Consider the following 26,303-nt stretch of genomic DNA (forward strand, 5'->3'; position numbering starts at 1 on the left):
GCTGCTCCTTCATCAAGTGACTGGAGAGTTGGGTTCACAAACACGGCATGTATAGACAGACTCAACTGCAAGATAATGTTCGGAACGCGAGTCTTAACAGGTAGCCAAGTCTTTACAGTACAGACAATGCGAGTTGAGAGAGGGATAATCACAGGTTAAAGAGTTGTGAATTGTCTCAAGCCAGGACAGTTAGTAGGATTTTGCAAGTCCAGGCCAAAATTTTGCAAAAAATTCTGTTGAACTTTAACCTGGTGTTGCGAGACTTCTTACTGTGCCCACCCCAGTTCAACGCCGGCATCTCCACATCATTACATTAACACTGCATTGAAGTTACTGTGAAAATCCCCTAGTCACCACATTCCGGCGCCTTTACTGAACAATCTTTGGCCTCTCTGTGATCTAATCGACAATATTTTTCTATCTAATGGACAATATTTTTCTATCTAATGAAGCTGTTCTAATGACTGCAATGCAATGATCATTCCTTTGGCCTCCAACTGTGACAAATGCTTTACTGTTAACGTTATTTTCTGTACAACTTTCAGAAAAAATGCAGCATAAATTCAAAGGGAACAAGGGCCTTCTCAACCACAAGTTGCAAGGCATGAAAATACGAAAAAAAAACAATATTCTGAACCTATGACCCTGTGCTTCACCAGAGCTAAAACAGGATACTTGTCAAGTAAAGAAAAAAAATTGCAGCCAACACCCTGGTATCCACTCTCACACTCTGGGTGTGAGCCTCAACATCCGTTCAGACACACCCACCTCCTTTTAGAACTCTGATTAGCAAAACGAGCCTGGATCTTGTCCAGAACCACGTCACGTAACGAAGCTGCACAACTGATAGAGGACCAGGCGTCTGCTCAGAGTATAATCAGCCCTACTCTGCCAGCATTGAACACTAAGCTAACACAAGAAGGAATCAGGAGGATGTTGGATAACGACGGTTATCTGCGCAGTCTCTCTGGTGGTGTCACAGACAGACATTTCTGGTGGGAGATAAATCCAAATGCCTGGTGGCCTGGCTCCTTCTCTGCTCATCTTAAAATCAGAAACATACCACACACATTTAAAAACAAAATATTGTGCTTGCACAAAGAGATGTGTGGTATAACTGATTAGGCATTATCTCAGAGTTAAGGGACCAAGATGTGGAAGAATTTCTTCAGCCAGAAGGTGGTGAATCTATGGAATTCATTGCCACACAAGACTGTGGAGGCCAGGTTATTGAATGTATTTAAGACAGAGATAGATGCATTCTTGATTGGTAAGGGGAGCAAAGGTTACGGGGAAAAGGCAGGAGAATGGGGTTGAGAAACTTCTCAGCCATGATTGAATGGCAGAGCAGACTCAATGGCCTAATTCTGCTCCTATATCTTATGACATCCAATTTATTCATCTATAGAAGTGAGCAACATAATTTAATTATTTTTTTAATGTTCTGATACTTGACAATTACTACAAAGTTTTACCCTTCCAGCAGATGGTTCAAAAAATGTATCACACTCTCATATATCCAAACAAAAAAGAAACCTCAGCTAAACTGATTCTTTGGTTTGTCCATATCAGAAAGTGTCCGAAAATAATAATAAAAATAAAAAGTTGGAAGGAGGAGTAATAAGGAAAGTCCATAAAATCAAGAAACTAGAATAGAAGCGGAATATAAACTATTAGGGAAAGGCAAATAAGTTTAAAGTTTTCTTTTAAGTTTATTTATTAGTGTCACAAGTAAGCTTACATTAACACTGCAATGAAGTTACTGTGAAAATCCCCAATCGCCACACTCTAGTGCCTGTTTGGGAACACTGTGGGTGAATTTAGCATTATCAATGCACCTAACCAGCACATCTTTCGGACTGTGGGAGGAAACCCATGTAGACATGGGCAGAACATGCAGACTCCGCACAGACAGTGACCCAGGCCGGGAATCGAACCCGAGTCCCTGGCGCTGTGAGGCAGCTGTTCAAAACGGAATGCAAGAGAGAAAGGAGAGACATGAATATATTTTGCAGTGAGAACGACATAAAAATATCTTATTAAATTCTATGCAAATATGTCAGACTGCGGAGACCTGGAATCCACTTCAACGCACAGCAGAAAATCTGTGACGGCTCAGAGTTTGAGATTAATGATCTAAATAAGGCAATGCATCTGTGAAGACTGAGAATGAAAAGGGAATCGAGAATCTTAACAGATGTACACATTTTTCCAACCTTTTGGTGACTCATCTGATAAGGGGAGAATCCCAGTGGTATTCATTGTCACAGTCTTTGTAGAGGACAAGCAGCCCACTCACAATCCACTGGATGAGAAAGCAGCAAGCCAGAATGAAACATTGGGGAGAAAAAGTTAAAGTTTATTTATTTGCCACAAGTAAGGCTTACATTAACACTGCAATGAAGTTACAGTGAAAAATCTCCTAATCGCCACACTCCAGCACCTGTTCGGGTCAATGCACCTAACCTTCTTTCAGAATGTGGGAGGAAACTGGAGCACCCGGAGGAAACCCACGCATACACGGCGAGAACGTGCAAACTTCACACAGACCCGAGGCCGGAATTGAACCCGGGTCCCTGGCGCTGTGAGGCAGCAGTGCTAACCACTGGGCCACCATGCGTTGTGAGGAAGCCATGCAGTTTATACCCATTTTTGCGTTGACACTCGTCCTAATTTCTCACTCGGCAAGAGAAAGACAAAGGCATTCCTCACTTGGGTTTGCTGAAATGGTAAAACTTCAAATGCCCTCTCACACAGCAAAGTCTCGGAAGTAAAGCTTTTTTTCAAGCTAGACAACTGAGCATCACTGCATCCAACTCTCCACGATTCAAATAGATTCGCACCTTCCTGCCAACAACACACAAATCTTCCCAGAAAACATTAAATCCTCCACAAATGTGTCAGGCTGCAGAAAGCTGAAATCCATTTGAATACCCAGAACAAATCTGTGCGTAGGAGGTTGAGGTTAAGGTTAATGATCCCAATAATGTGATGCACATGAATGATTTTCATTGATGCTCGATTCGAGTTCCGATGTAGAGGGAAAGATGAGGTGGAAGACAGAGAAGGAGAAAAGGGAGGAGAAATGTCATCTGCTTGTGCTTTCCCCCAAACCATTAGTCATTTGCGTAATTCTAAAATTTCATTGAAATAGGAGTCTGATAGATGAACACTTCACATAGTCCTCATTAGCACCAACAGGGTAAATTTAAAATGCTTTTGAGGAACTCTATGCTAACTTGCTTTCATGTACCGATAAAACCACGATCAACTGAGTGGCTCAAGAAGATTGATGGGCACTGGCAAGCGAGCTGCCATTTTGGCAGGAATAGATCCGCACTTGGAAAATTGGAAAGTATTTGGGAAGTAATCATGGAGCGTAATAGCAAAACGTAGAAAATTTAATATGGCAAAACTATTATAAAGCCACCATGCCTTGCAGCCATTTAATTTTAAAAGCAGGTGATTTATTACAACCTGCTGTGGTAGTCTGTCCGCAATTGTATGCCTGCGCAGCACAGCTTTTGTGTTGTACAAAGAAATAATTTGGTTCTATTGAGCATGAAGTTGATTCTTACTCTGTGTTGAAAACAGGTCTTTTTAAGATTTTGTTAGGGTAAGTGTTGGAAAGGTGTTTCTACTATGAGGTTGGGTGGGTGGGGTGGGAGGGGAAGAGATTAAACTCGGGAGCATAAATACCATAGGATCACTACAGTGCAGAAGGAGGCCATTCAGCCCACTGAGTCTGCACTGACAACAATCCCGCCCAGACCCTATTTATTTACCCCGCTAATCCCTCTAACCTATGCATCCCGGGACATTAAGGGGCAATTTAGCATAGCCAATCCACCTAACCCGCACATCTTTGGACTGCGGGAGGAAAGCGGAGCACCCGGAGGAAACCCACACAGACACAGGTGGAACGTGCAGACTGCACACAAGACAGTGACCCAAGCCAATGACCCTGGCGCTGTGAGGCAGCAGTGCTAAACACTGTGATAGTCACTTGTACATCCAGTCAGGAATTCAGAATAAACATCTTTACCCAGCTGAGGCTTAATGTGCGGAACTTGCTACCACGCGGAGTAGTTGAGGTAAAAAGCATGGATGCTATTAAGGGGAAGCTAGACAAAACATATGATGCGTGGGGGGTGGGGAAGAGGTTATGATTCAAAGAGCTGATTCAAACAAGATGGACTGAATGAATCCTTCTCTGCTTTAAGATTTTATCATCATGTTGGTGTATAAATGGAAAAAACCCATGTAATCATTTTCTACATTCAGAAATAATGGAAGCCCCAATTCGTCCCCCCCTGCGTGTTTTGTGGTGGTGGAGGCAGCCCGCCACTGGGATCTTCCAGTTCCATTGCTGTCAACAGGGATTCCTATTGTTCGTACCCTCTGCTGCTGAGGAACCCACAGCTGGGAGTCGCCATCGGCAGGACTGGAAGATACTGCCAATGGGAATGGCTGGAAAATCCCACCCATTATATCATAGAATCCCTACAGTGCAGAAGGAGATCATTTGGCCCCATCGAGTCTGCACCGGCCACAATCCCACCCAGGCCCTATCCCGTAACCCCACACATTTACCCTGCTAATCCCCCTAACACTAGGGTCAATTTAGCATGGCCAGTCAACCTAACCCACACATCTTTGGAGTGTGGGAGGAAACCGGAGCACCCGGAGGAAACCCATGCAGACATGGGGAGAATGTGCAAACTCCACACAGACAGTGACCCGAGGCCGGAATCGAACTGGGTCCCTGGTGCTGTGAGGCAGCAGTGCTAACCACTGTGCCACCCCGGGAGATGTCACAAGACGATCAGAGTAGCTTTTAGAGAATAGACATGCATGCTGTGTAGATGCTAGGAACAAATTCTTCTCTAAAACAGCCAATGATTGCTCATTAAATGTATCCACGGGGAACTCAACGATACCAACCGTGAAAATCCCTGGTTTGATTCTCTTCTCGTGTTGGTGCTAATTCCTTATTGTGTTTCTGACCCTTGCCTGAAGGAATCGTGCGTGGAAATTGAGTGAGGATAGAATGGGACTGGGATGGCTGGTTTATGTCCTCCTAATCAACCCCATGGTCAAATAGCTTGCAGATAGTCACTCAGTAATGAGAACGAGAATGACTGGTGCTCTTGAAGCTGTACCCCAGAAAGTAGTTCATGCCTTCAGGGAGAAAACTGATGGAAAATAAAGCACGCACACAATCTATGCACCATAAATGTGCAGTTATATCCTGGTGAGCGTAATCCTATTATCCTACAATGTAACGGCTGAATGGTATTTCTGCTATAATTGTATGGTCTAATGTGTAGAAGGACCGATTATTTTGTTAGCATCATCCAGCCTCTGGAATGGCAACAGCTATTATGATTGAGGATGGGAGCAATTAGCATGAAAATTGTCATAGCTGTCGAGAAACACATTTCAAGGGTGAGATCGTGAGGCTAAAATGGATAAAACTTCCTCTTCTCTATTTTAATAATGTGCCTTTAAGCCACCACCAGATGAACACACAATTAAGTGAAGCTTCCTTTTCCAGTGTAGTCTTGCTCATGTCCTAGTTTAGGACAGCACGCTGGCACAGTGGTTAGCACTGCTGCCTCACAGCGCCAGCGATCCGGGTTCGATTCGTGGCTTGGGTCACGGTTTCTGTGGAGTTTGCACATTCTCCACGTGTCTGTGTGGGTTTCCTCCTGGTGCTCCGGTTTCCTCCCACAGTCCAAAGATGTGTGGGTTTGGTGGATTGGCCATGCTAAATTGCCCCTTAGTATCAGGGAAGAATAGCTAAGGTAAATGCATCGGGTTACAGAGGATAGGGCCTGAATGGGATTGTGGTCGGCGCAGATACGATGGGCCAAATGGCCTCCTTTTGTACTGTAGGATTCTATGATTAAGAATGTCAATCCACTCATTTACATCCAGTGTGTTTCAGATCTTGGGACAATCCACATAGTGCATCAATAGCTACTAAGGTTAAGGCTGCCTCACCTCACTTTGGCATTCAACGTTGCAACTAGCAATGGCAGGAGACTTTCAACCACCTTGCCTCAGTTGGACTGAAACCTATAATCCAGTAATGACTCAGCCATGCTTTGGGTCACAATGCCACAAAGCTGAGACTGAGGGTGGAATTTTCTGGCCACGCCCACCCCAACACTGGAAAATCCCGCTTGAGGTCAACAGACCTTTGCATGAGCCTGTCCTGCTCGTTACAATTCCCGTGGTGGGTGGGATAGGAAAATTCCACCCTCAAGGACCATTCTGGGAGCAATAGCGAGAGGAGGAACTGCTTGAAGCGGAGGTCTATAAAATTGAGACCTGATCATTTGGGCTGGAATTCTCTTGCCGTTTTGGTCCTGTTGTCGCTACCAGCGAGACGGGAGAATTTGGCGCTCAGCCAAATCTCTGCTCATTGCAGCGGGACCGGAGAATCCCAGCCACGAGTGAGGTCGGAGAATGTGACCCTATGTTTGGGTGAAGGAGGGAAGAGGAAAGAAAAGTTGAAGCAAACACAAAGGAAACAGATGATTTTCACGGATATCTGCTATACATGAAGAAGGAATAATTACTTGGCTTGGGCATAAAAATGACATCGCTTTTGTATTTACAGTGCAAACATCTGAATAATCTGTGTGAGGCATTGCAGTCATCTGTGATGACCTCGAAGAGTCTCAGACATTACATCACTGTAATCTCAGCAAACTGACTTATTCAGTCTCACTGTACTTTGCAAATCATTCCGAGTGAAGTGCTCACTTTACGTGAGTCCCTGCAGTGGTTGCGATTGACAACAATCGGCAATATCAGTTCCACCATTGATTCAAATCTCAGTGCCCCACGACTGGCATTAAAAATGGCCTCCTTTGCGCTACCTCCTGCTTCGATAATGTGAGGTGGCTGCGGACATTTGAGATCACAGGCCAACAATTTTATTTGTAAAAAAAAATACGTTATAAAAATATGTATCAATTAAACCGAAAAAGTTCTTTTTATTCCCCCCCATCCGCCACCCCCCTCCCCCTCCCCCAACCCCCTCCAGCTCCCCAACCTTTCCCCATCAAAACATAACCTGAGCAGCTGGAAATCAAACACCCCATTGGGAAATTAGTTCCTGAACACTAATTCACTTCGTCAGAGTGGGGAGTTCAAAAGAATGTTTAATAAAAAGCAGGCTGATGACCTGGTTCCAATTACAATTACAGTATTACTTCTTGTTAGCCAAAATTAACTGTGTTTCAAAGGCAGAAAATAAATTCAATCCCTTCAAAGTGTTCAGCGTACTTAACTTAAAAAAAATTGAAATCAAGACCGCAACATTTTCCAGCTTTGTGCAAAATCGTTGCATCACGCCTCACTGTTTGTTGAAGTTGCCAATATTTAAAATGTAATCACTTTGGTTCTACAGAGCTTATAGAATCATTGAATCCTACAGTGCAGATAGAGGCCATTCGGCCCATTGAGCCTGCACCGACAACAATCCCACCCCATCTCTGTACCCGCACATCTTTACCCTGCTGATCCCCCGCTGAAACTAGGGTCAATTTAGCACGACCAAACAACCTAACCCGCATATCTTTGGATTGTGGGAGGAACACAGTAAGAAGTTTAACGACACCAGGTTAAAGTCCAACAGGTTTATTTGGTAGCAAAAGCCACACAAGCTTTCGGAGCTGCAAGCCCCTTCTTCAGGTGAGTGGGAATTCTGTTCACAAACTCTGTTTTTATTCCCCCCCCCATCCGCCACCCCACCCCCCTCCCCCCCCCCCGCAAACAGAGTTTGTGAACAGAATTCCCACTCACCTGAAGAAGGGGCTTGCAGCTCCGAAAGCTTGTGTGGCTTTTGCTACCAAATAAACCTGTTGGACTTTAACCTGGTGTTGTTAAACTTCTTACTGTGTTTACCCCAGTCCAATGCCGGCATCTCCACATTGTGGGAGGAAACCAGAGCACCCGGAGGAAATGCACGCAGACACGGGGGGAATGTGCAAACTCCACACAGACGGGTTCACCCGAGGCCAGAATTGAACCCGGGTCTCTGGCGCTGTGAGGTAGCAGTGCTGACCACTCTGCCACCCATACATGAGAGCTAATTATTACAGGCACAAAGGGGTAGGTTTGGTACGCCAAGAGTGGCGTGGATGGTCAACTTTCCAAATAAGGTAATAAAAAGCAAGGGATTGTTAATTTATCGTGACCTTGCTGGACTGAGGCATCCCATGGTCTGAATCATGAGTTGGATCTTTCTCTGCACCCTACAATGCTAAGATCTTTTGAACTGTGACGTGCTGGAGGTTCCAGCTGATAACGTAGCATCTGGGACTTCATTGCAAATGACGAAACAAATAATGTACGTCCTTGACAAATGAGATGTAAGGACTGAGAACGAACAGCGTGAAAAGGAGGGCGAATTAAAGTCAAATTGTAAACACTTATTTGAGAGCGAGAAGCAGAAAAGACTGAAAGGAAAAGTTGCTTCTTAAATTGACATTTTAGAAATCTCTAGGAGCAATTTACCATCAAAAGGAAAGAGACTCCAGTTTGTTCTGTTCATTTTCTCAGTATTAACAATGATGATGTTATTAAAGAACTTAATAACTGGCAATTACCAGATTTAACTTTCTGTGGCAAGTTTAATGGGTGATTGATTTGCAAATCTAACAAGGTTTATCACATGAGGCAAACACCAGAGTGGTGTAAAATACTGACGAGTTCGAGAGATTTGTGAAATATGCTGTGTCCCTTAATCCCCTGAATTTGCCCATCATTAAGAGTATGCATTGGTAACTCACTGTTTGTCCTTCAACACGATCTAAATGTGTTGTGTTCAATAAGGTCCATTGTCATAGAGTCTATAGAATCTCTATAGTGCAGGAGGAGGCCATTCGGCCCATCGAGTCTGCACCGACTCTCCCAGAGAGCATCTTACTCAGGCCACCCCTTCCGTCCTAACCCCACACATTTACCACCTAAATTGGATGTGGGGGTTACAGAGATGGGGTGGGATTGTTGTCGGTGCAGGCTCGATGGGCCGAATGACCTCCATCTGCACTCTAATCCACTTAACCTACACATCTTAGGAAACTAAGGGGCAATTTAGTATGGCTATCATTTGCACTGCATTGTGCATCTCATTGAGGTCCGCCATCCTTTCCACCAATTCAGTCTTCTGCCCTAAACTGAATTTACTGCCAGTTCTCTTCAACAAGACTTCACATAGGCTTTGCAATACTTTTAATGCGTTAGTCTATAAAATGAACATGTTCAACTTAGAAGAAAAATAGCTTTACATATTTAAAATAAACTCTCTTTTCAGAGCCCAACAGGCATATGGAATTAAAATTGACCCAGAAGGATTGGATATGCATTATTCATGATAAAAATTGAATAATCCGCTCCGGATTATAATTTCCTTACTTTGATTTAATAAAGGAAAGTTACCTGGTGCCAATGAGTTAAAAATATGTACAGTTAATGTCCTTTAAGATCTGATGTGATATATATCAATATAAAACCCTAATTGCTGTTCTTCAAAGTTGAGTCTTACATTCTCAGGATAGTCTCTCCTCCTCTCTCATACTTATGTTAAGGTGTAGTTCCAATCATAACAGATGCCCTCAACTACTTTACACAAGTTATCCTTCTTTCCCATAGAGTTGAGACATTGGGTGGGATTTTATGGATCTGTCCCTAGGGGTGTTTCTTTTAAAGTTTATTTATTATTGGGCCCTGTGCCACCGTGCTGCCCATTGTCGTGGGTGGCACGGTGGCACAGTGGTTAGCACTGCTATCCCACAGCCCCAGGGCCCAGGTTCAATTCCAGCCTTGGGTCACTGTCTGTGCGGAGTTTCCACATTCTCCCCATGTCTGCGTGGGTTTCCTCCGGGTGCTCCGGTTTCCTCCCACAGTCCAAAGCTGTGCGGGTTAGGTGGATTGGCCATGATAAATTGCCCCTTAGTGTTAGGGGGATTAACAGGGGTAAATACATGGGGTTACGGGGATAGAGCCTTGGTGGAGTTGTTGTCAGTGCAGTCTTGATTAGCCGAATGGCCTCCTTCTGCACTGCAGGGTTTTCGCGAGTTTTATGAAGTAGGCTTACATTAACACTGCGATGAAGTTACTATGAAAATCCCCTAGTCGCCACATTTCGGCGCCTGTTCGGGTACACTGAGGGAGAATTTAGCATGGCCAATGCACCTAACCAGCACGTCTTTCGGACTGTAGGAGGAAACCGGAGCACCTGGAGAAAACCCACGCAGACACGGGGAGAACATGCAAACTCCACACAGTGACCCAAGCTGGGAATCGAACCCGGGTCCCTGGTGCCGTCAGGTAGTGGTGCTAACCATTGTGCCACCATTTTAAAGGGTGGGGGAGGGGGAGGAGAGAGGGGCACAGGGCCATAAAATGTGGCGAGCCGTTCAAAACTCCACTGGTTCTGGCAGGAGCATAAAATCCAGTTGGTGGGAGGGAGCTGTGAAATTCTGCCCTTTGGGTACTGGCAGCTATGTGACATCACAGCGACCCTCATTCTCCGAATCGGGAATGCAGATTTTCCTACCGGGATCACTGGTGGCCAATTACAACTCTTTGTGAGGTGAGGAAAGTGTTCTGAAGCGAAAGGCACCGCGGTACGTGAAAGGTCTGAGGTGCAGCTGCATTGTGGGTATTCGGGGGTGGGTTTCTTTTAGCCGCCCAGAGATGTAAGGCTACCACAACAAAAAAAATGTTCTATTGATGTTCCCTACACCAGTAAACTTAGTATTGTGGTTAGCGAGCCTACACTAAGGATCCAGTGCGCTGTTCAAAAACTGTGGCAAATTTGAAAGTCTGTAATTCAAAGTAGGAAACTTGGCTGATTATTCACCTCCCTCGCTGAGCCTCTCAGGCCCTTTGTAGTGCCTCGGGCAGAGCTCAGCTAACTCTGAAAAGATCAGACATCTTGACGTTTGGGGATTCCTTGCCTTCGTTTTGGAGACAGAACATTGCACTGTTGTTATTTAATTATAATCTGAGGGGGGAGCCAGGAACGTGTAAACTAATTCACGGGCTGCAAGCTACTGCAGGAGATATCTTTGAATTAATACTTTCGGTTCATTTGAAGATGGAAAATTGTTAGTCTGTAGAATTCCCTTCTTCGCTGTGTACTCCCAGTGGAATAGCACGTCTCTGCCCCTTGGGGCACTCTTGTCTTCTTGAAGGAATCTGAATTTCTGTTGCCATGGGCAGAGGAAAGACTTTGATTCTGAGTGCATCACAGCTAGTATTACAAAGGGCAAGGTGATGAAAGCTTACAGACAAAAGAAGCTTCTCTCTTCCTGTCTGTTTTTCTTCATGCTACTTAAATCTAATCAACTCTGACTGGGCTCTCTAATTCCACACATCGAGTGTTATCCGAGATACATTGGTCTTCTACCTCTCCACATAAATTGGACAAAAACAGTAATGAGATGTTCAAAATTGCAATGATTTTTTTTATCTTTACGGTTAGGGGATGGATTTCTGTATCATCTTGTACACATTAATACTGCAGAATTACTGAGCCGAATTTTCTAATACTAACATAAATTACTGCCTGTAGCAGGGGATATAGAGACCCCTGCTTTTTGAGGACTATTAAAATGAAGTAGATTAGTTTAAAATAGGAACCACAGTGTGCTTTATATGTATCAAAGGTATCACAATGTACCTCACTTATATACTATACGAAGGTATGGTCTATATAACCACATAGATAATCATTTTTGAACAAATATTATAGATTTAATCTATATTTTTGTATTTTCTTGTGAGCTTTGGCCAACAGGCAATTCATCCCTTGGTATAACTGGAAATAAGTTTAATTAGACAGACCACATTCTTTTGGAACAATGAAGTTTAGAGCATATACCCTATTATCAGGGTCAGGCCAGGCAGCTACAAGCTACCAAGGTGTTTGAAATTAATAGAAAGATTCAGCTTCTAGTTGCAATGAATAGACATATTCAGCCTCCATTGATAAGGGGACAGAAAACAGATAACAAAGGTGACTCCTTCCTCGTTCCCAGGACTGCAGGTGATTTGATTTGATTTATTATTGTCACATGTTAATATACAGTGAAAGTATTGTTTCTTGCGCACTATACAGACAAAGCATACTGTACATAGAGAAGGAAAGGGGAGAGTGCAGAATGTCGTGTTTCGGTCATAGCTGGGGTGCAGAGAAAGAGCAACTTAATGCGAGGTAGGTCCATTCAAAAGTCTGATGGCAGTAGGGAAGAAGCTGTTCTTGAGTCAGTTGGGACGTGTCCTCGGACCTTTGCATCTTTTTCCCGATGGAAGAAGTGGAAGAGAGTATGTTTGGGGTGCATGGGGTTCTTGGTTATGCTGGCTGCATTTCCGAGGCAGCAGGAAGGGTAGACAGTGTCACTGGGTGGGAGGCTGGTTTGAGTGATGGGCTGGGCTTCGTTCATGACCCTTTGTAGTCTCTTGCAGTCTTGGGCAGAGCAGGAGCCATTCCAAGCTGTGATACAACCAGAAAGAATGCTTTCTATGGTGCATCTGTAAAAGTTGATGAGAGTTGTAGCGGACATGCCAAATTTCCTTAGTCTCCTGAGAAAGTAGAGGAGTTGGTGGGCTTTCTTAACTATAGTGTCGGCATGGGGTGACCAGGACAGGTTGTTGGTGATCTGGACACCTAAAAACGTGAAGCTCTCGACCCTTTCTACTTCACCCCCATTGATGTAGACAGGTGTACGTCCTCCACCATGCTTTCTGAAGTCGATGACTAGCTCCTTCATTTTATTGACATTGAGGGACAGATTATTGTCATCACACCAGTTCAAATTCACACCAAATTCTGTATCTCTTTCCTGTACTCCATCTTGTCATTGTTTTGAGATCTGACCCACTATGATGGCGTCAACAGCAAACTTGAAAATCGAGTTGGAGGGGAATTTGGCAACACAGTCTTGGGTGTATAAGGAGTATAGCAAGGGGCTGAAGATACAGCCTTGTGGGGCACCGGTGTTGAGGATAATCATGGAGGAGGTGTTGTTGCCTATCCTTACTTATTGAGGTCTCTGGGTTAGGAAATTCAGGATCCAGTCACGGAGGGAGTAGCCGAACCCCAGGCCATGGAATTTGGAGATGAGTTTTGTAGGAATAATGGTGTTGAAGGCTGAGCTGTAGTCGATAAATAGGAGTCTGACATAGGTGTCTTTGTTATCTAGGTGTTCCAGGATTGAATGCAGGGCGAGGGAGATGGCATCTGCTTTGGACCTGTTGCAGTGATCGGCAAACTGTAATGGATCCAGGGAATCTGGGAGGCCAGAATTGATTTGTGCCATGACTAACCATCTTTGGAGCGACCCTTGAACCAACTAGATTATGCGTAGGTAAGGTTACTAGGCAACAGGGAGGGAAGAACCTCTAGGTTTGGTTGACCAATGAATTCCTAATTCTGCTAAAAGGTAGAATGCTATTGGCCAAAGTAAATAAAGTGTATTAATGTAATTGGACCGTCCAGCTTGGATGATAGATTGGGCAGGAGGGTCAAATCTTCAGAAATGTATATCTGTTGTGCTCGTGATATAACATCAGAGAGGAGTTGGAATCCTCTGACTGTCTCCCTCTCAATACATATTGGTCAAAGAGAGAACGTCTTTAACTGTATACTGTCATTCGCAAGTATTTGTGTTAGCTGGGTTTGGCTGAATACAAGGCCTCCCAGAGGGAAACTCCAAGAAAATCCCCTTACGCTGCCAATTTGCATTATGTTCAGAATATTGAATTAAAATATTATTGAGAGTTATCTAAAGTACCATAATGCAATTGTTAAGGGAAGTCTAGTATCTGATTAAACTGGAACAATAATTTTTTGGGAAGATGACAAGTCACATTGAAGTTAGGTCTCCAGAATTTGAGACTGGCATAAAGTCTCAGTACACTTTGATGCATCATAGTGTTTAATTATTTTAAACAATAGTTGAACCTTGAAAAATAGCAATTAGGATTTGAATATACATATAACACCATCTTTAAGAGAACATTAACAGGACTAACAAATCCAATTTTCATTTTTTAAAAACTCGTTGGCACCAGTTGAGCGGCATAGTGGTTAGCATAGCTGCCTCACAGCGCCAGGGATCCGGGTTCGATTCCCACTAGGGTCACAGTTTGTGTGGAGGCTGCATATTCTCCCCGTGTCTGCGTGTGACACTAATAAATAAACATTAAACTTCCAAAGATAAGCCTTTTTTTTATAAGGTCACAGTAAGGAAATAATAATCTGGAGTAGATTATTCAATTTTCATCATGAAGAGTGAACGCCCAATCCTTCTGGGTCAGTTTTCATTCCATATACATGTTGGATGGCACGGTGGCACAGTGGTTAGCACTGCTCCCTCACACCGCCAGGGACTCAGGTTCGATTCCCAGCTTGGGTCACGGTCTGTGTGAAGTTTGTACATTCTCTCTGTGTCTGTACTCTGGTTTCCTCCCACAATCTGAAAGACATGCTGGTTAGGTGCATTGACCCGAGCAGGCTCCAGACTGTGGCGACGAGGAGAATTTCACAATGACTTCATTGCAGTGTTAATATAAACCTTACTTGTGACTAATCAATAAACTTTTTTGTGCCCTTGATCTGAACTGAGTTTCCTGTTGAAAACTCAAGAAATTATAAGGATGTTAGAATATGACTGGGAAATTCAGATCTTTTTAAGATTCTGTCTCCTTTTTCACACTCCTCTATATTCATCTCCCTAGGATTAATTTGTTGATCTTTTTGGCGACTCCCAATTGGATATTATCGAATGCTCCATAAAGGCCCCGTCGTATTTCTTTCAGTTTCCCATGAAAAAATTGTGTCTTGGTTTCTTGAAAAGTTATTTTTCATTTATTATTTTGAATATATGCCACAGCAGGGGAGAATCAAAAAGTGAAATTGTTCATTTCCAGTCATAAAGATGGCAAATCGGTGTCATTTCATTGAGCTTTCTCCATGGACTTGGATGACCCATTGTCTGTTCATTGCCACATGTAATTGCAGATGACATTTTTATGCATTAGTAATAAACATAAGTGACTTTAATACTTAACGCACAAGTCAATTCATCTGAATTGTTGTTTGTTATCTGTTCAATCCAACAATTAATGCAGCGCTTCTCTTTGGAAAATGCCTACTTTTGCTTTAGTGTGTGGGAGGAAGATGTTGTAACCATGAAACAAATTCATAATCATAAGCAAAGCATCCATTAGTTCTAATTTTGAGTCAAACATTGGCCGATGCTACCCATCACATAAGAGTTCATCATCAGAGCGCATCTCTGATGAACTTTGCATGTGTGCAGCCCTAGCCATTCCTCCTGCAAAATAGAATCATAGAATCCCTACAGTACAGAAGGAGGCCATTCAGCCCATCGAGTCTGCATCGACCACAATCCCACCCAGACTCTATTCCTGTAACCCCACATATTTACCCTGCTAATCCTCTTGACACTAGGGTCACCTTAGCATGGCCAATCAACCTAACCCGCACACCTTTGGACTGTGGGAGGAAACCAGAGCACCCGGAGGAAACCCACGCAGATGCGGGGAGAAAGTGCAAACTCCACACAGTGACCCGAGGCCGGAATTGAACCCGTGTCCCTGGTGCTGAGAGGCAGCAGTGCTAACCACTGTGCCACCCATAAAAAATACCACCGATGGAAGGTCCACATGTCTTATTTTGAAATTTGAGTTGGACCAGGACATTTTAGTTTCAATGCAGCAAGGTAAAATGATGAATGGTGCAGAGCAGTTCATGAAGATTGACTGAATATGCAGACAATTGGGGGACACTGTGCTTGGTATCCCAGGACATCACCTGGGAGGCAGGCTGCCATGAAAAGTCATCCTTCCTCACAAGGGTGAATCTCTATCTCAGTCAGCCCTGTTGGAAGGCGGAGAGCATAAAGAGATGCTTACCCATTGGGGAGAGGGAAACGGGAAGGACAGAATTGGAAATCAGAGACATAGAGTGGGATTTTACAGCCGTACTTGTCCTGAAACTGTAAAACCCCGTCCGAGGTCAACAGACCTTTCCATTGTCCGCCCCTCGCCTGCTCCCATTCAAATACCACCGGTGGTATTTTGCAGGAGGAATGGCTAGGCCTGCGCACTTGCAAAGTTCATCAGAGGCACGGTCTGATGATTAACTCTTCTGCGAAGGCTAGCATCGGTCAATGTTTGACTCATAAAATTAGAACTAATGGATAATTTGTTCATGATAATGGATTTGCTTCATAGTTACAATATCTTCCTCCCACACACTAAATCAAAAGTAGGCATTTTCCAAAGAGAAGCGCTGCATCCCCATGGCGGGCGGGGCGGTAAAATTCCAGCCATAAATTATACCCTGAAGAATACTCAAAATGTTAACTTTGTTTCTCTCTCCACAGAAGCTGCCAGACCTGCTGAGTTTATCCAGCATTTTTTTTTATTTCAGATTTCCACAGTATTTTGCTTTTACAAAAATTATACACCTCCCTTTGGAACTGTGGTTAAATCAACTGCCCAGTTATAAAATGGTGCATACCTGCAGGTAATCTATAGGAGGTAAGGAAATACAATTTATTAGGATAGAGGATGAGTGTAAATTTGTATGTACCTGTATCAGGTAAAGCAAGTCAATAGTTCCACAATGGCTTTCATCAATGCCTTCAATTGAAAGGTTGGTTGAAAACCTGTTGGTATTGAATTTTAATTTCCCATTGTACCAGTATCGTCTTTCCAGTTCTACTTGTGCGCAATAGATGTGTTGATTAAACGCTCTTACCTTTCATCTGACTCCGGCCATCCTCTAACATTGGGAGTACAATGGAGTTGAGGTTCCTCTGTGACCTCATGGCAGTGTAGACCACGGGAAGGGACTGTACAACCACCGGAATGCGATGCACATGACTCAGTTTGCTGGACTGAAAGTTCATAGGATTCGAAGGTGGCACCGGGTGGATTATGTGCAAGTACTGCTGACCCCCAACAGTCGGCGATGATGCCACAATAGATCCCGACGCTAATATTGTGGACATCCCTGACGATGAAGACACTGAGGTTATCACAGTTGGGGATGAAGTCAATCGAGGAGAGCAAGAGGACATTGAAGAGATTGAGATTGTTGACACTGAACTGGGTGAGGACTGTGACGAGGATACTGCTGTTGGTGAGGTCCGGGCTTTGTTAATGGACAAGTCCACTGGCTCAGTTTGCGTTTGATATTGATCGTTGGATAGCAAGTCCTCCGGAGGCTCTGCCTTCACATTGTTAAGCAAAATAGGTACAGCTTCCATATCTGAAAAGTTAGGGTCTCGTGGAGACTGATAAAATAAAACAGAAATAACAATCACTTAAGTATTTTTATATACAATGTACAGAAATAAGCAACAGCTAATATAAAATTGTAAAGGAATATATCTGAAGTTCAAGGACATTGGAAGAAATTTGATAAAATACTTGATTACTGTTGCATTGTTTAAAATATTTGAATTGCCACGCAAATAAACTTGGCTTTACAACTTAAATAAACCTTAAACTGGAATGTTAACAAAGCAAATAAAATTTCCAACATTCTGATAGAATACAGACACAAGCTACATTGCAGTTTGTACAGATGCTGAAATGAACAGTTAAGTTCTTAAAATAATTTAGTTTGGGAATATCATTCCTTTCCATTATGTCAATCAGTCTCTCCCACAAGTCTGTGCTACTTGCAATAGCTGGTGACATGTCTTTGCACTGCTGCCTCACAGCGCCAGGGACCTAGTTTCAATTCTGGCCTTGGGTCACTGACTGTGTGGAGTTTGCACATTCTCCCTGTGTCTGCGTGGGTTTCCTCCAGCTGCTCCAGTTTCCTCCCACAGTCCAAAGATGAGCAGGTTAGGTTGATTGGCCATGCTAAATTGACCCTAGTGTCAGGGGGATTAGCAGGATAAATGTGCAGGGTTACGGGAATAGGCCCTGGGTGGGATTGTGGTCGGTAGACTTGATGGGCTAAATGGTCTTCTTCTATACTGTAGGGATTCTATGATTCTAAGTAAAAATTCTATGGCTGTTACAGTCGAGAGGCTCATCTGCATTGATCAGAACTTTGGCTAATGTATACCATGCTTATGGGACATCCAATGTCAAAACAAGAACACAAAACGCTCAATGCTTACTTTCAACCAATGTTCCGGAACTACAGTTAGGTTTTAAAATTATTTTGCGGATGTGGGCATCGCTGACTAGGCAAGCACTTTTGTTGTCCATCCCTCATTGCCCTTGAAGCTGGTGGCAAGCTCCTTTCTTGAACCAATGCAGTCCATATGGTGTTCGTACACCCACAGTACTGTTAGGAAGGGAGTTTCAGGAAATTTGACCCAAAAATCGTTCACAGTAAAGTTACTTGGTAAACTGCTCATCACCAACAGGGCTTTGCTAGGTAATTAGGGGTTGATCCATGGTTGGACGTATGTCCCTCTTAATCAAATGCTCCCATTCGCAGTGTACCTGTCATCTGACCTGTACCAACAAAAATGTACCAAAACGAAATTACTGCATGGCTTGTTACTTCTGCTCATAGTTGAATATGTAATGAGGAGATTTTGGCATTCCACTGTAAGATCCTAGGGGAAAAAAAATTGGAAAAAGGTGGCTGTGTGCAGAACGTGCAATTTGCCTTTAATTAAATCTTCCTAAGTTTATGTTTGAGATTTAAGTTGTGGTTGCCTGGATGCTAGGCTAATAATTTGTGACAAATTCCAAAGAAAAACATCCAACCGGTACCACCCTCGAACATCACTTTCTCATTTGAATACTATAACCTAGCGGCACATAAACCAGCAACGTTGAAGCGCAAAAGGAGAAGAAGGCCCTGAAATCAAAATCAAAATAGAAAATGCCGGAAAGACTCAGCAAGTGTGTCAGCATCTGTGGAGAGAGGAACAGAGTTAACGTTTTGAGTCCCTATGACTGTTTTTCAGAGCCCTGACATCAAACCGTGGGATACTCGTACATGAACACAATGTGTTTGTCTGAAAACCCTGTTATTTTACTGGAGGTGAATTAATGCTTCCCCCAGATAATGGGAAGAGGAATTTCAGACAAATGAAAATTCTGTGGGAGGCAATCGGAGCGTCGCAACCGACCAGCCGAAGGGCGGCTGAGCTGATAAGATCTTACTGGCACTGGATATCCAGCACCTTCAGTCTCATGCCCAGAATGGGCGCAAGGCTGAATATTTTATATAGATTCATTTTAATTCTCAATTAAATGGAATTAGCGAGCCTGAGATGGAAACGTCCATTCTCACCTGCCTGTGTGGCCTCGCCAGGGAAGGTTCTCTCCGGCGAGGATCACATATGGTCCCCCATCAATGGCAACCAGACATGATGCCTTCGCCGGTAGAGCTGGAGGCCATTGAGGCTCCCCTAGAAGGTCAGGGGCAAGTGGGGGGTGCCTGTTGGGTAATGCCAGCCTGGCACCCTGGCACTGCCAGCCACCCACAGGAGGTGCCAAGGGGGTGGGGTCTGAGGGGGCAGGGTCGTTCAGTGGGGTGGGGGAGACCCCTGCGTACTCTGCACAGCCATCGGTGGGGGAGGTGGGGTGAGTGAGCTAGGCCATGGAGGCCAGCTGATAGCGGCAGGGAAAGTGACAGAGACAGAGACCTGCACAATGGCGCCCTCTGCTGCCGTTTGTGCGTGATTTAGGCCCGCCCATTCCCCCTACAGGCAGAAGATTCGACTGGTCGCCGAAAAAATGGATCTGGATCTCTCCCGTTTTCACACCCATTCTGGACTTAGAATTATTTTGGGAAGATCACTCTCCCAGTGTTTAATACTCATGGTGTAATTTTTGGCTTAAACTGAATCTTATCAGGAGCCATGTTTAGAAAGGAAACAGCAAAAAGACTTCTGATGATCAGAATCCAAAAGGATGCTGATAAATTGCATTTTTAAAATTCTGACCATTATACTGATTATATTGATGGCTACCCTGGATATCTGCTTCAGCTTTTTGGATGTTGGTAAACAAACTGGTTTCTGGGCTCCAGAGATCCATGTGGACTGACAGCAAGCAGTCTTATCTGACTTGTGCAAAGTGTGCAGGACAGCAAGCATTAGACAGAGCAAAGAGGTCCCACAACCAACGGATCAGATTTCATCTCGCAGTGCTGCCACATTCAGTTGATAATTAAACAACTAGCTGGGGGAGGTGGCGTTCCCATCTTTAGTGATGGGGCAATCAGTGCAAAATACAAGGCTGAAGCATTTGCAACGATCTTTGGCCAGAAGTGTCGAGTGGATGATCCATTTTGGCCTCCTCCGGACGTCCCCAGCATCACAGATGCCAGTATTCGATTCACTCTACATGATATCAAGAAATTGGTCCTGACAACATTCCAGCAATAAGGCTTGTGCTCCAGAACTACCCCTGCACCTAGCCAAGCTGTACCAGTACAGCTACAACACTGGCATCTACCCAACAATGTGGAAAACTGCTCAGGTATGTCCTGTCCACAAAAGGTAGCACAAGGCCAACTTGTCCTTAGTCCAAACATGGACAAAAGAACTGAACTCAAGAGGTGACTTGGATAACATTCAGGCTTGGGCTGGTAAGTGACAGGTAATTTTCACGTCAAACAAATGCTAGACAATGACATAGCCCTATTTCAGATTCACATTCTCTTGAACATTATTCTTGTCTGGAAATGCAGAGTTGATAGAATAAAATAGAATCATAGAATACCTATAGTGCAGAAGGAGGACATTTGGCCCATCAAATCTACACCAACAACAATCCCACCCAGGCCCTATCCTTGTAACCCCACATAATCCCCCTGGCACAAAGGGACAATACCAACCAAACCTGTTCCCCATAACCCCAAGTAGTTACCCCACTAATCCCCCTAATCTATACATCTTGGGACACTAAGGGGCAATTTAGCATGGCCAATCCATCTCACCTGCACATTTTTGGATGCATTTATTCTATAAAGTAATGATAAACAATAAAATGTAAATGAACGGAGGACGGCGGAAATGTTGGCAAACAGCAGATAAGAACAGAATACGCTGAGAATACTCAGCGGGTCTGACAGCATCAATGGCGTGAGAAGCAGAGGTGACATTACAGGTCGATGCGGTCTCACAATGACAGGTCACCAACTTGAAATGTTTACTCTTGTTTCCCTCTCTACAGATGTCTGTGAATAGTGGTCTCGCTCGCTGGAATTTTACTGCCATGGGAATCAGAGCAGGCGAGGGGCGGAGCATGGGAAGGTCCGTTGACCTCGGGCAGGATTCGGGATGAGCGAGGCCATAAAATCCCGCCCGCTATGTCCAGCAATGGACAAACACGAACGGTCACATTCCATGGGGGTTTTTTTTCCAACCACGTTCCAAAGGAAGGATTTGGAAACAAACTGTTCCTGATCTTTATTTTTAAAAAGCAAAGCGCATTCTCAAGTTTTTTTGTTCAAATCGTGCACATGCTAAATTGAAGCAGTTTTCTCCAGAGGCGAAACAATTGGGAATCTGTTGGCTTGTCTGGGTAATTTTGAAAACAACATATGTTGCAAAGTCTTTTCATCCCTTCATGTTAGCAAACTGAGGGGAGGAGACAAACTGTTAGCAAGAAAGGAAGGCTGCAAGGGCTTTTAAACTCTGAGCTACAGAAGCTCGAAGCAGGCGGGAAGTCAGAGATGCTGGAGGGAGAGTGAGAAAATGGCTCGTTGGAATCAAGACAAAGTGATCACAGGAAGTGTGGCCTATGTTAATACTTTCATATTATTATGCAAAGACATGTATGAGCTGAACAAGATGAACATGATCCAAACTGTTCAGTATGTTCATTCAGCATGAAGTCAAGCCTTCTCCTGCCATGTGTTACGTCAGTCCACTGTTGGAGAGATGTTGGAATGAAAATGAGACACAGTTCCACTGTGTATGAGCGACCTGTTCTTCCCAGGTGACGAAAATGGGAATCAACTTTAGAATAAAAAGACCCTAAGATATCGGAGCACAATTGGGCGGCACGGTGGCACAGTGGTTAGCAGAGCTGCCTCACAGCGCCGTAGACCCGGGTTCAACTCTGGCCTCGGGTGACTGTTTGCACGTTCTCCCTGTGTCTGCGTGGGTTTTCTCCGGTTTGCTCCCACAGTCCAAAGATGTGTGGGTTAGGTCATAGAATCATAGAATCCCTACAGTACGGAAGGAGGCCATTCAACCTATCGAGTCTGCACCAACCACAATCCCACCCAGGCCCTATTCCCGTAACCCCACATATTTACCCTGCTAATCCCCTGTCAGTAGGGTCAATGTAGCCTGTACAATCAACCTAACCTGCACATCTTTGGACCATGGGAGAAAACCGGAGCACCCAGCATAGTGGCACAGTGGCTAGCACTGCTGCCTCACAGCACCAGAGACCGGGGTTCGGTTCCCGGCTTGGGAACTCCACACTGTCTGTGTAGAGTTTGCACATTCTCCCCATGTCTGCGTGGGTTTCCTCTGGGTGCTCCAGTTTCCACCCACAATCCGAAAGATGTGCTGGTTAGGTACATTGGTCATGCTAAATTCTCCCTCAGTGTACACGAACAGGCGACTAGGGGACTTTCACAGTAACTTCATCGCAGTATTAATGCAAGCTTACTTGTGACTAATAAATAAACTTTAAACCCATGCAGACATGGGCAGAATGTGTAAACTCCAAACAGACAGTGACCCGTGGCCGGAATTGAACTCAGGTCCCTGGCGTTGTGAGACAGCAGTGCTAGCCACTGTGCCACCTTGCTGCCCCCATGGTGGATCGGCCAAGCTAAATTGATCTTTACTGTCAGGAGGATGAGCAGGGTAAATACATGGGCTTATGGGGATTGGGTGGGACTGTCGTCAGTACAGGCTTGATGGGCCAAATGGCCTCCTTCTGCATTGTAGGGATACTGTACTATGACTACTAATTAAGTCATTTGGCCCATCGCGTCTGCTCCACCATTCGATCATGATTGACATGTTTCTCAACCCCATTCTCCTGCCTTTTCCCTGTAACCTATGATACCCTTACCAACCAAGAACCTACCTATCTCTGTCTTAAACATGCTGAGCAATCTGAGACACTTCAGCACACAGTTCACCCACTTATCCACCCCCAATACCCTCAAAGGACAGCAATGGGAAAACATTGATTTACCATGTGAATTTTCAAATGCTTAAAAACCCAGGAAATTATATGACTTTAAATTGAAAGATTGAAAGCTACATAGCTTGCAACCAACCCACTATCTCAAGAATTCCCTCAACCCACGAACTTAGAATTTTCCATCTGTCAGTCCACATGAAGACCACATTGTTCAGCCCAGGCGCTTACCAACAACTTGCATTTTTATAGCACCTGTCATTGTCCAAAATGACCCAACATGCTCTACATGGGGGCGGCGGGGGGGAACCTGACCATAGAGGTGGATTTTGATCATAAGACCATAAGACATAGGGGCAGAATTAGGCCACTCGGCCCATCGAGTTTGCTCCGCCATTCAATCATGGCTGAAAATTTTCTCATCCCCCTTCCCCTGCCTTTTCCCCATAACCCCTGACCCCCTTATTAATCAAAAAGGATCATTTTGTGGAGAAAATGTGTGAGGTAGAGGGGAAATGGAAGGGAAAGGAATACAATACAAGATAGTCTGGATAAGGCTGCCATCAATAGTTGGAGGTGGTGTCAGCGTTGGACATCTAAATGAAGAAGGAGGGGATGTAAAATTGGAAAAGGTTAGCTAGATGAGGTGGAATAAGATGGTGAAGGAGATTGAAATGAGAGCTTTTAGATGTAACTCGTTGAAGAGTAGGAAATTAGTGTACGGGAACAGGGATGGGAGCGATGAGTGATGGATCAAATGTACTTAGATTGGAAGGAGCTCTGGGCACCTGAGTTTTAAACAAGTAAATCAAGCGGGTTGAGGATAGAAAATTGAGAGTCAAGAATGAAGGCAATGAGGAAAATCAAATCAAGAGATACCAAAGGAATGAATAAGTGTATTTGTTGTGGTAAATATGAGGTATATATGGAGGTGGGCAATTTTATGGAGGTGTGTGTGAATATTCTTAGTGAGGGATGAAAGGTGGAGTTGAAGCAGTGGGTCTAAAAAGATGCTAAAGTTTTAGGGTTAGGGTTAGCCTATCTCCATTGTCAGGAGGTGAACAGAGCACGATGGGAAGGGGGGAGTTTTATTAGTCAATCCAAAATGACGGTTTGAATTCCTAATGTTCGGCTAATGGTCGCTGTCATATTAAAGCTGCATCACATTTATAATGTGTACTTTAATTGATAGCAACAAGAATAGACCATTGGTCCCATCAAGCCTGATGCCATTCATTAGATCATGCCTAAATCAAACACTTCACCCATCTAACCCTAATGAAAGTTCCATTCAGATATATATATGTCCAAGTTGCTGCAAGATCCCAACATCTAGCCGAGACACAGGTCCCATTTTTGATGGTTGTAATCCAAATATTACTGATGATACCTTGCTATTCTGTGTGATGTCAGAAGTACTGATTGGTTGAAGTGTGTTCTACTTGATTTTTAAATGGCATTGACATGTTGCTCAATAATTTCATGGCTGTATACAGGCTGTGTAATTTCCTCCCTAAAACCTCTCCATCTTCATAAACTCCCCTCAAAACATACCCTTTTGACCAAACTTTGGTCACCTGTCTTCATATCTCCTTATATGACTCGGTGTCCAATCTTATAGAGTCATAGAGTCATAGAGGTTTACAGCATGGAAACAGGCCCTTCGGCCCAACTTGTCCATGCCGCCCTTATTTTTTTTTAAAACCCCTAAACTAATCCCAATTGCCCGCATTTGGCCCATATCCCTCTATACCCATCGTATCCATGTAACTATCTAAATGCTTTTTAAAAGATAAAATTGTACCCGCCTCTACTACTACCTCTGGCAGCTTGTTCCAGATACTCACCACCTGTGTGTGAAAAAATTGCTCCTCTGGACACTTTTGTATCTCTCCCCTCTCGCCTTAAACGTATGCCCTCTAGTTTTAGACTCTCCTACCTTTGGCAAAAGATATTGACTATCTACCTTGTCTATGCCCCTCATTTCTTGTTTGATAATACTCCTATGAAACACCTTGCCATAGAAATGCAACTTGTTGTTTGTGTTAGCCAGTAAGATATCTTCCAGTATCATTTATTGCCTCGTCATATTATACAAGAATAGTGAGCTTAATACACATTTCGGGTTTTGATACAAGGTAAACACCTTAAAGATGTAATTAATTCTTTTGTAAAGAATATCAGTATCAGAAATAATCTTTATAAACTGCTTGCACTGTGTAATGTATGCTGCGATCATATAAAGGAGCAGCGCTCCAAAAGCTTGTGATTCCAAATGACCTGTTGGATTTTAACCTGGTGTTGTGAGACTTCTTATTGATGGCAACAGGGAAGAGGCTGTTCTTGAGTCGATTTATACATGTTCTCAGACTTTTGTATCTTTTTCCCAATGGGAGAAAGTGGAACAGAGTGTCCCCGGCGTGGGTGGAGTCCTTTATTATGCTTGGCTACTTTCCCAAGACGGCAGGGCGTGTAGACGGAGTCAATGGATGGGAGGCTGGTTTGCGTGTTGGACTGGGCTACATTCACAACCCTTTGTAGTTTCTTGCGGTCTTGGTCAGAGCGGGAGGCATACCAAACCGTGATACATCCGGAAAGGATGCTTTCTATGGCACATCTGTAAAAACTGGTGAGAGTCATAATGGACATGCCAAATTTCCTTAGCCACCTGAAAAAGTTGGTGGGCTTTCTTAACTACAGAGTCCATAACATTTTTTGTCACTTTAAGTTTTTTGCTGTAACAGTTTACTTCGTCATGTGCAACTTCCTTCTTCCATTCTTTTGTAAAAGAGTGACTAGATACAAGTGAAGGCAGTTTCCAATTAATGCAGACCATGGTATTAGGTAGACTCACAAAATGCACACACATCCCTCCCCAACATCAGGATAATTGGTCAGAAATTGCACATCTGGATCATCTGGCACAGCTAACTCAGTCGGAAAACATTCAGAACTCAGTGGGAAGTAATTCATTTGGCGCAGTCATATTGAAAATGACATATAATTCTGTCAGCAATAATGCAAAACAAAATAGATGGGATCTTTGCCCACAGATGTTGTTGTCACTTAACTGCCCATTTTCACCGACAATTCTTTCCTCTTGTGACACACGTTATCATCACTTATGCCGAGGAATTGGGGTGGCAGCAACAAAG

General features: G+C 43.9%; 1 protein-coding gene across 2 annotated transcripts in view; it reads right to left on the bottom strand.

Moving 5' to 3' along the window:
• Window positions 1–26,303, bottom strand: part of LOC144499529 (Krueppel-like factor 12) — a 267,217-nt gene that overhangs the window by 76,729 nt on the left and 164,185 nt on the right. For both annotated transcript variants that reach the window (XM_078221577.1, XM_078221576.1), the window contains exon 3: window positions 16,814–17,351. In XM_078221577.1, coding sequence (XP_078077703.1) covers window positions 16,814–17,351 — 538 coding nt within the window. The remainder of the gene's footprint in view (window positions 1–16,813; window positions 17,352–26,303) is intronic.

The sequence above is a fragment of the Mustelus asterias genome, chromosome 10 (assembly GCF_964213995.1).
Source record: "Mustelus asterias chromosome 10, sMusAst1.hap1.1, whole genome shotgun sequence".
Taxonomy (NCBI): Eukaryota; Metazoa; Chordata; class Chondrichthyes; order Carcharhiniformes; family Triakidae; genus Mustelus; species Mustelus asterias.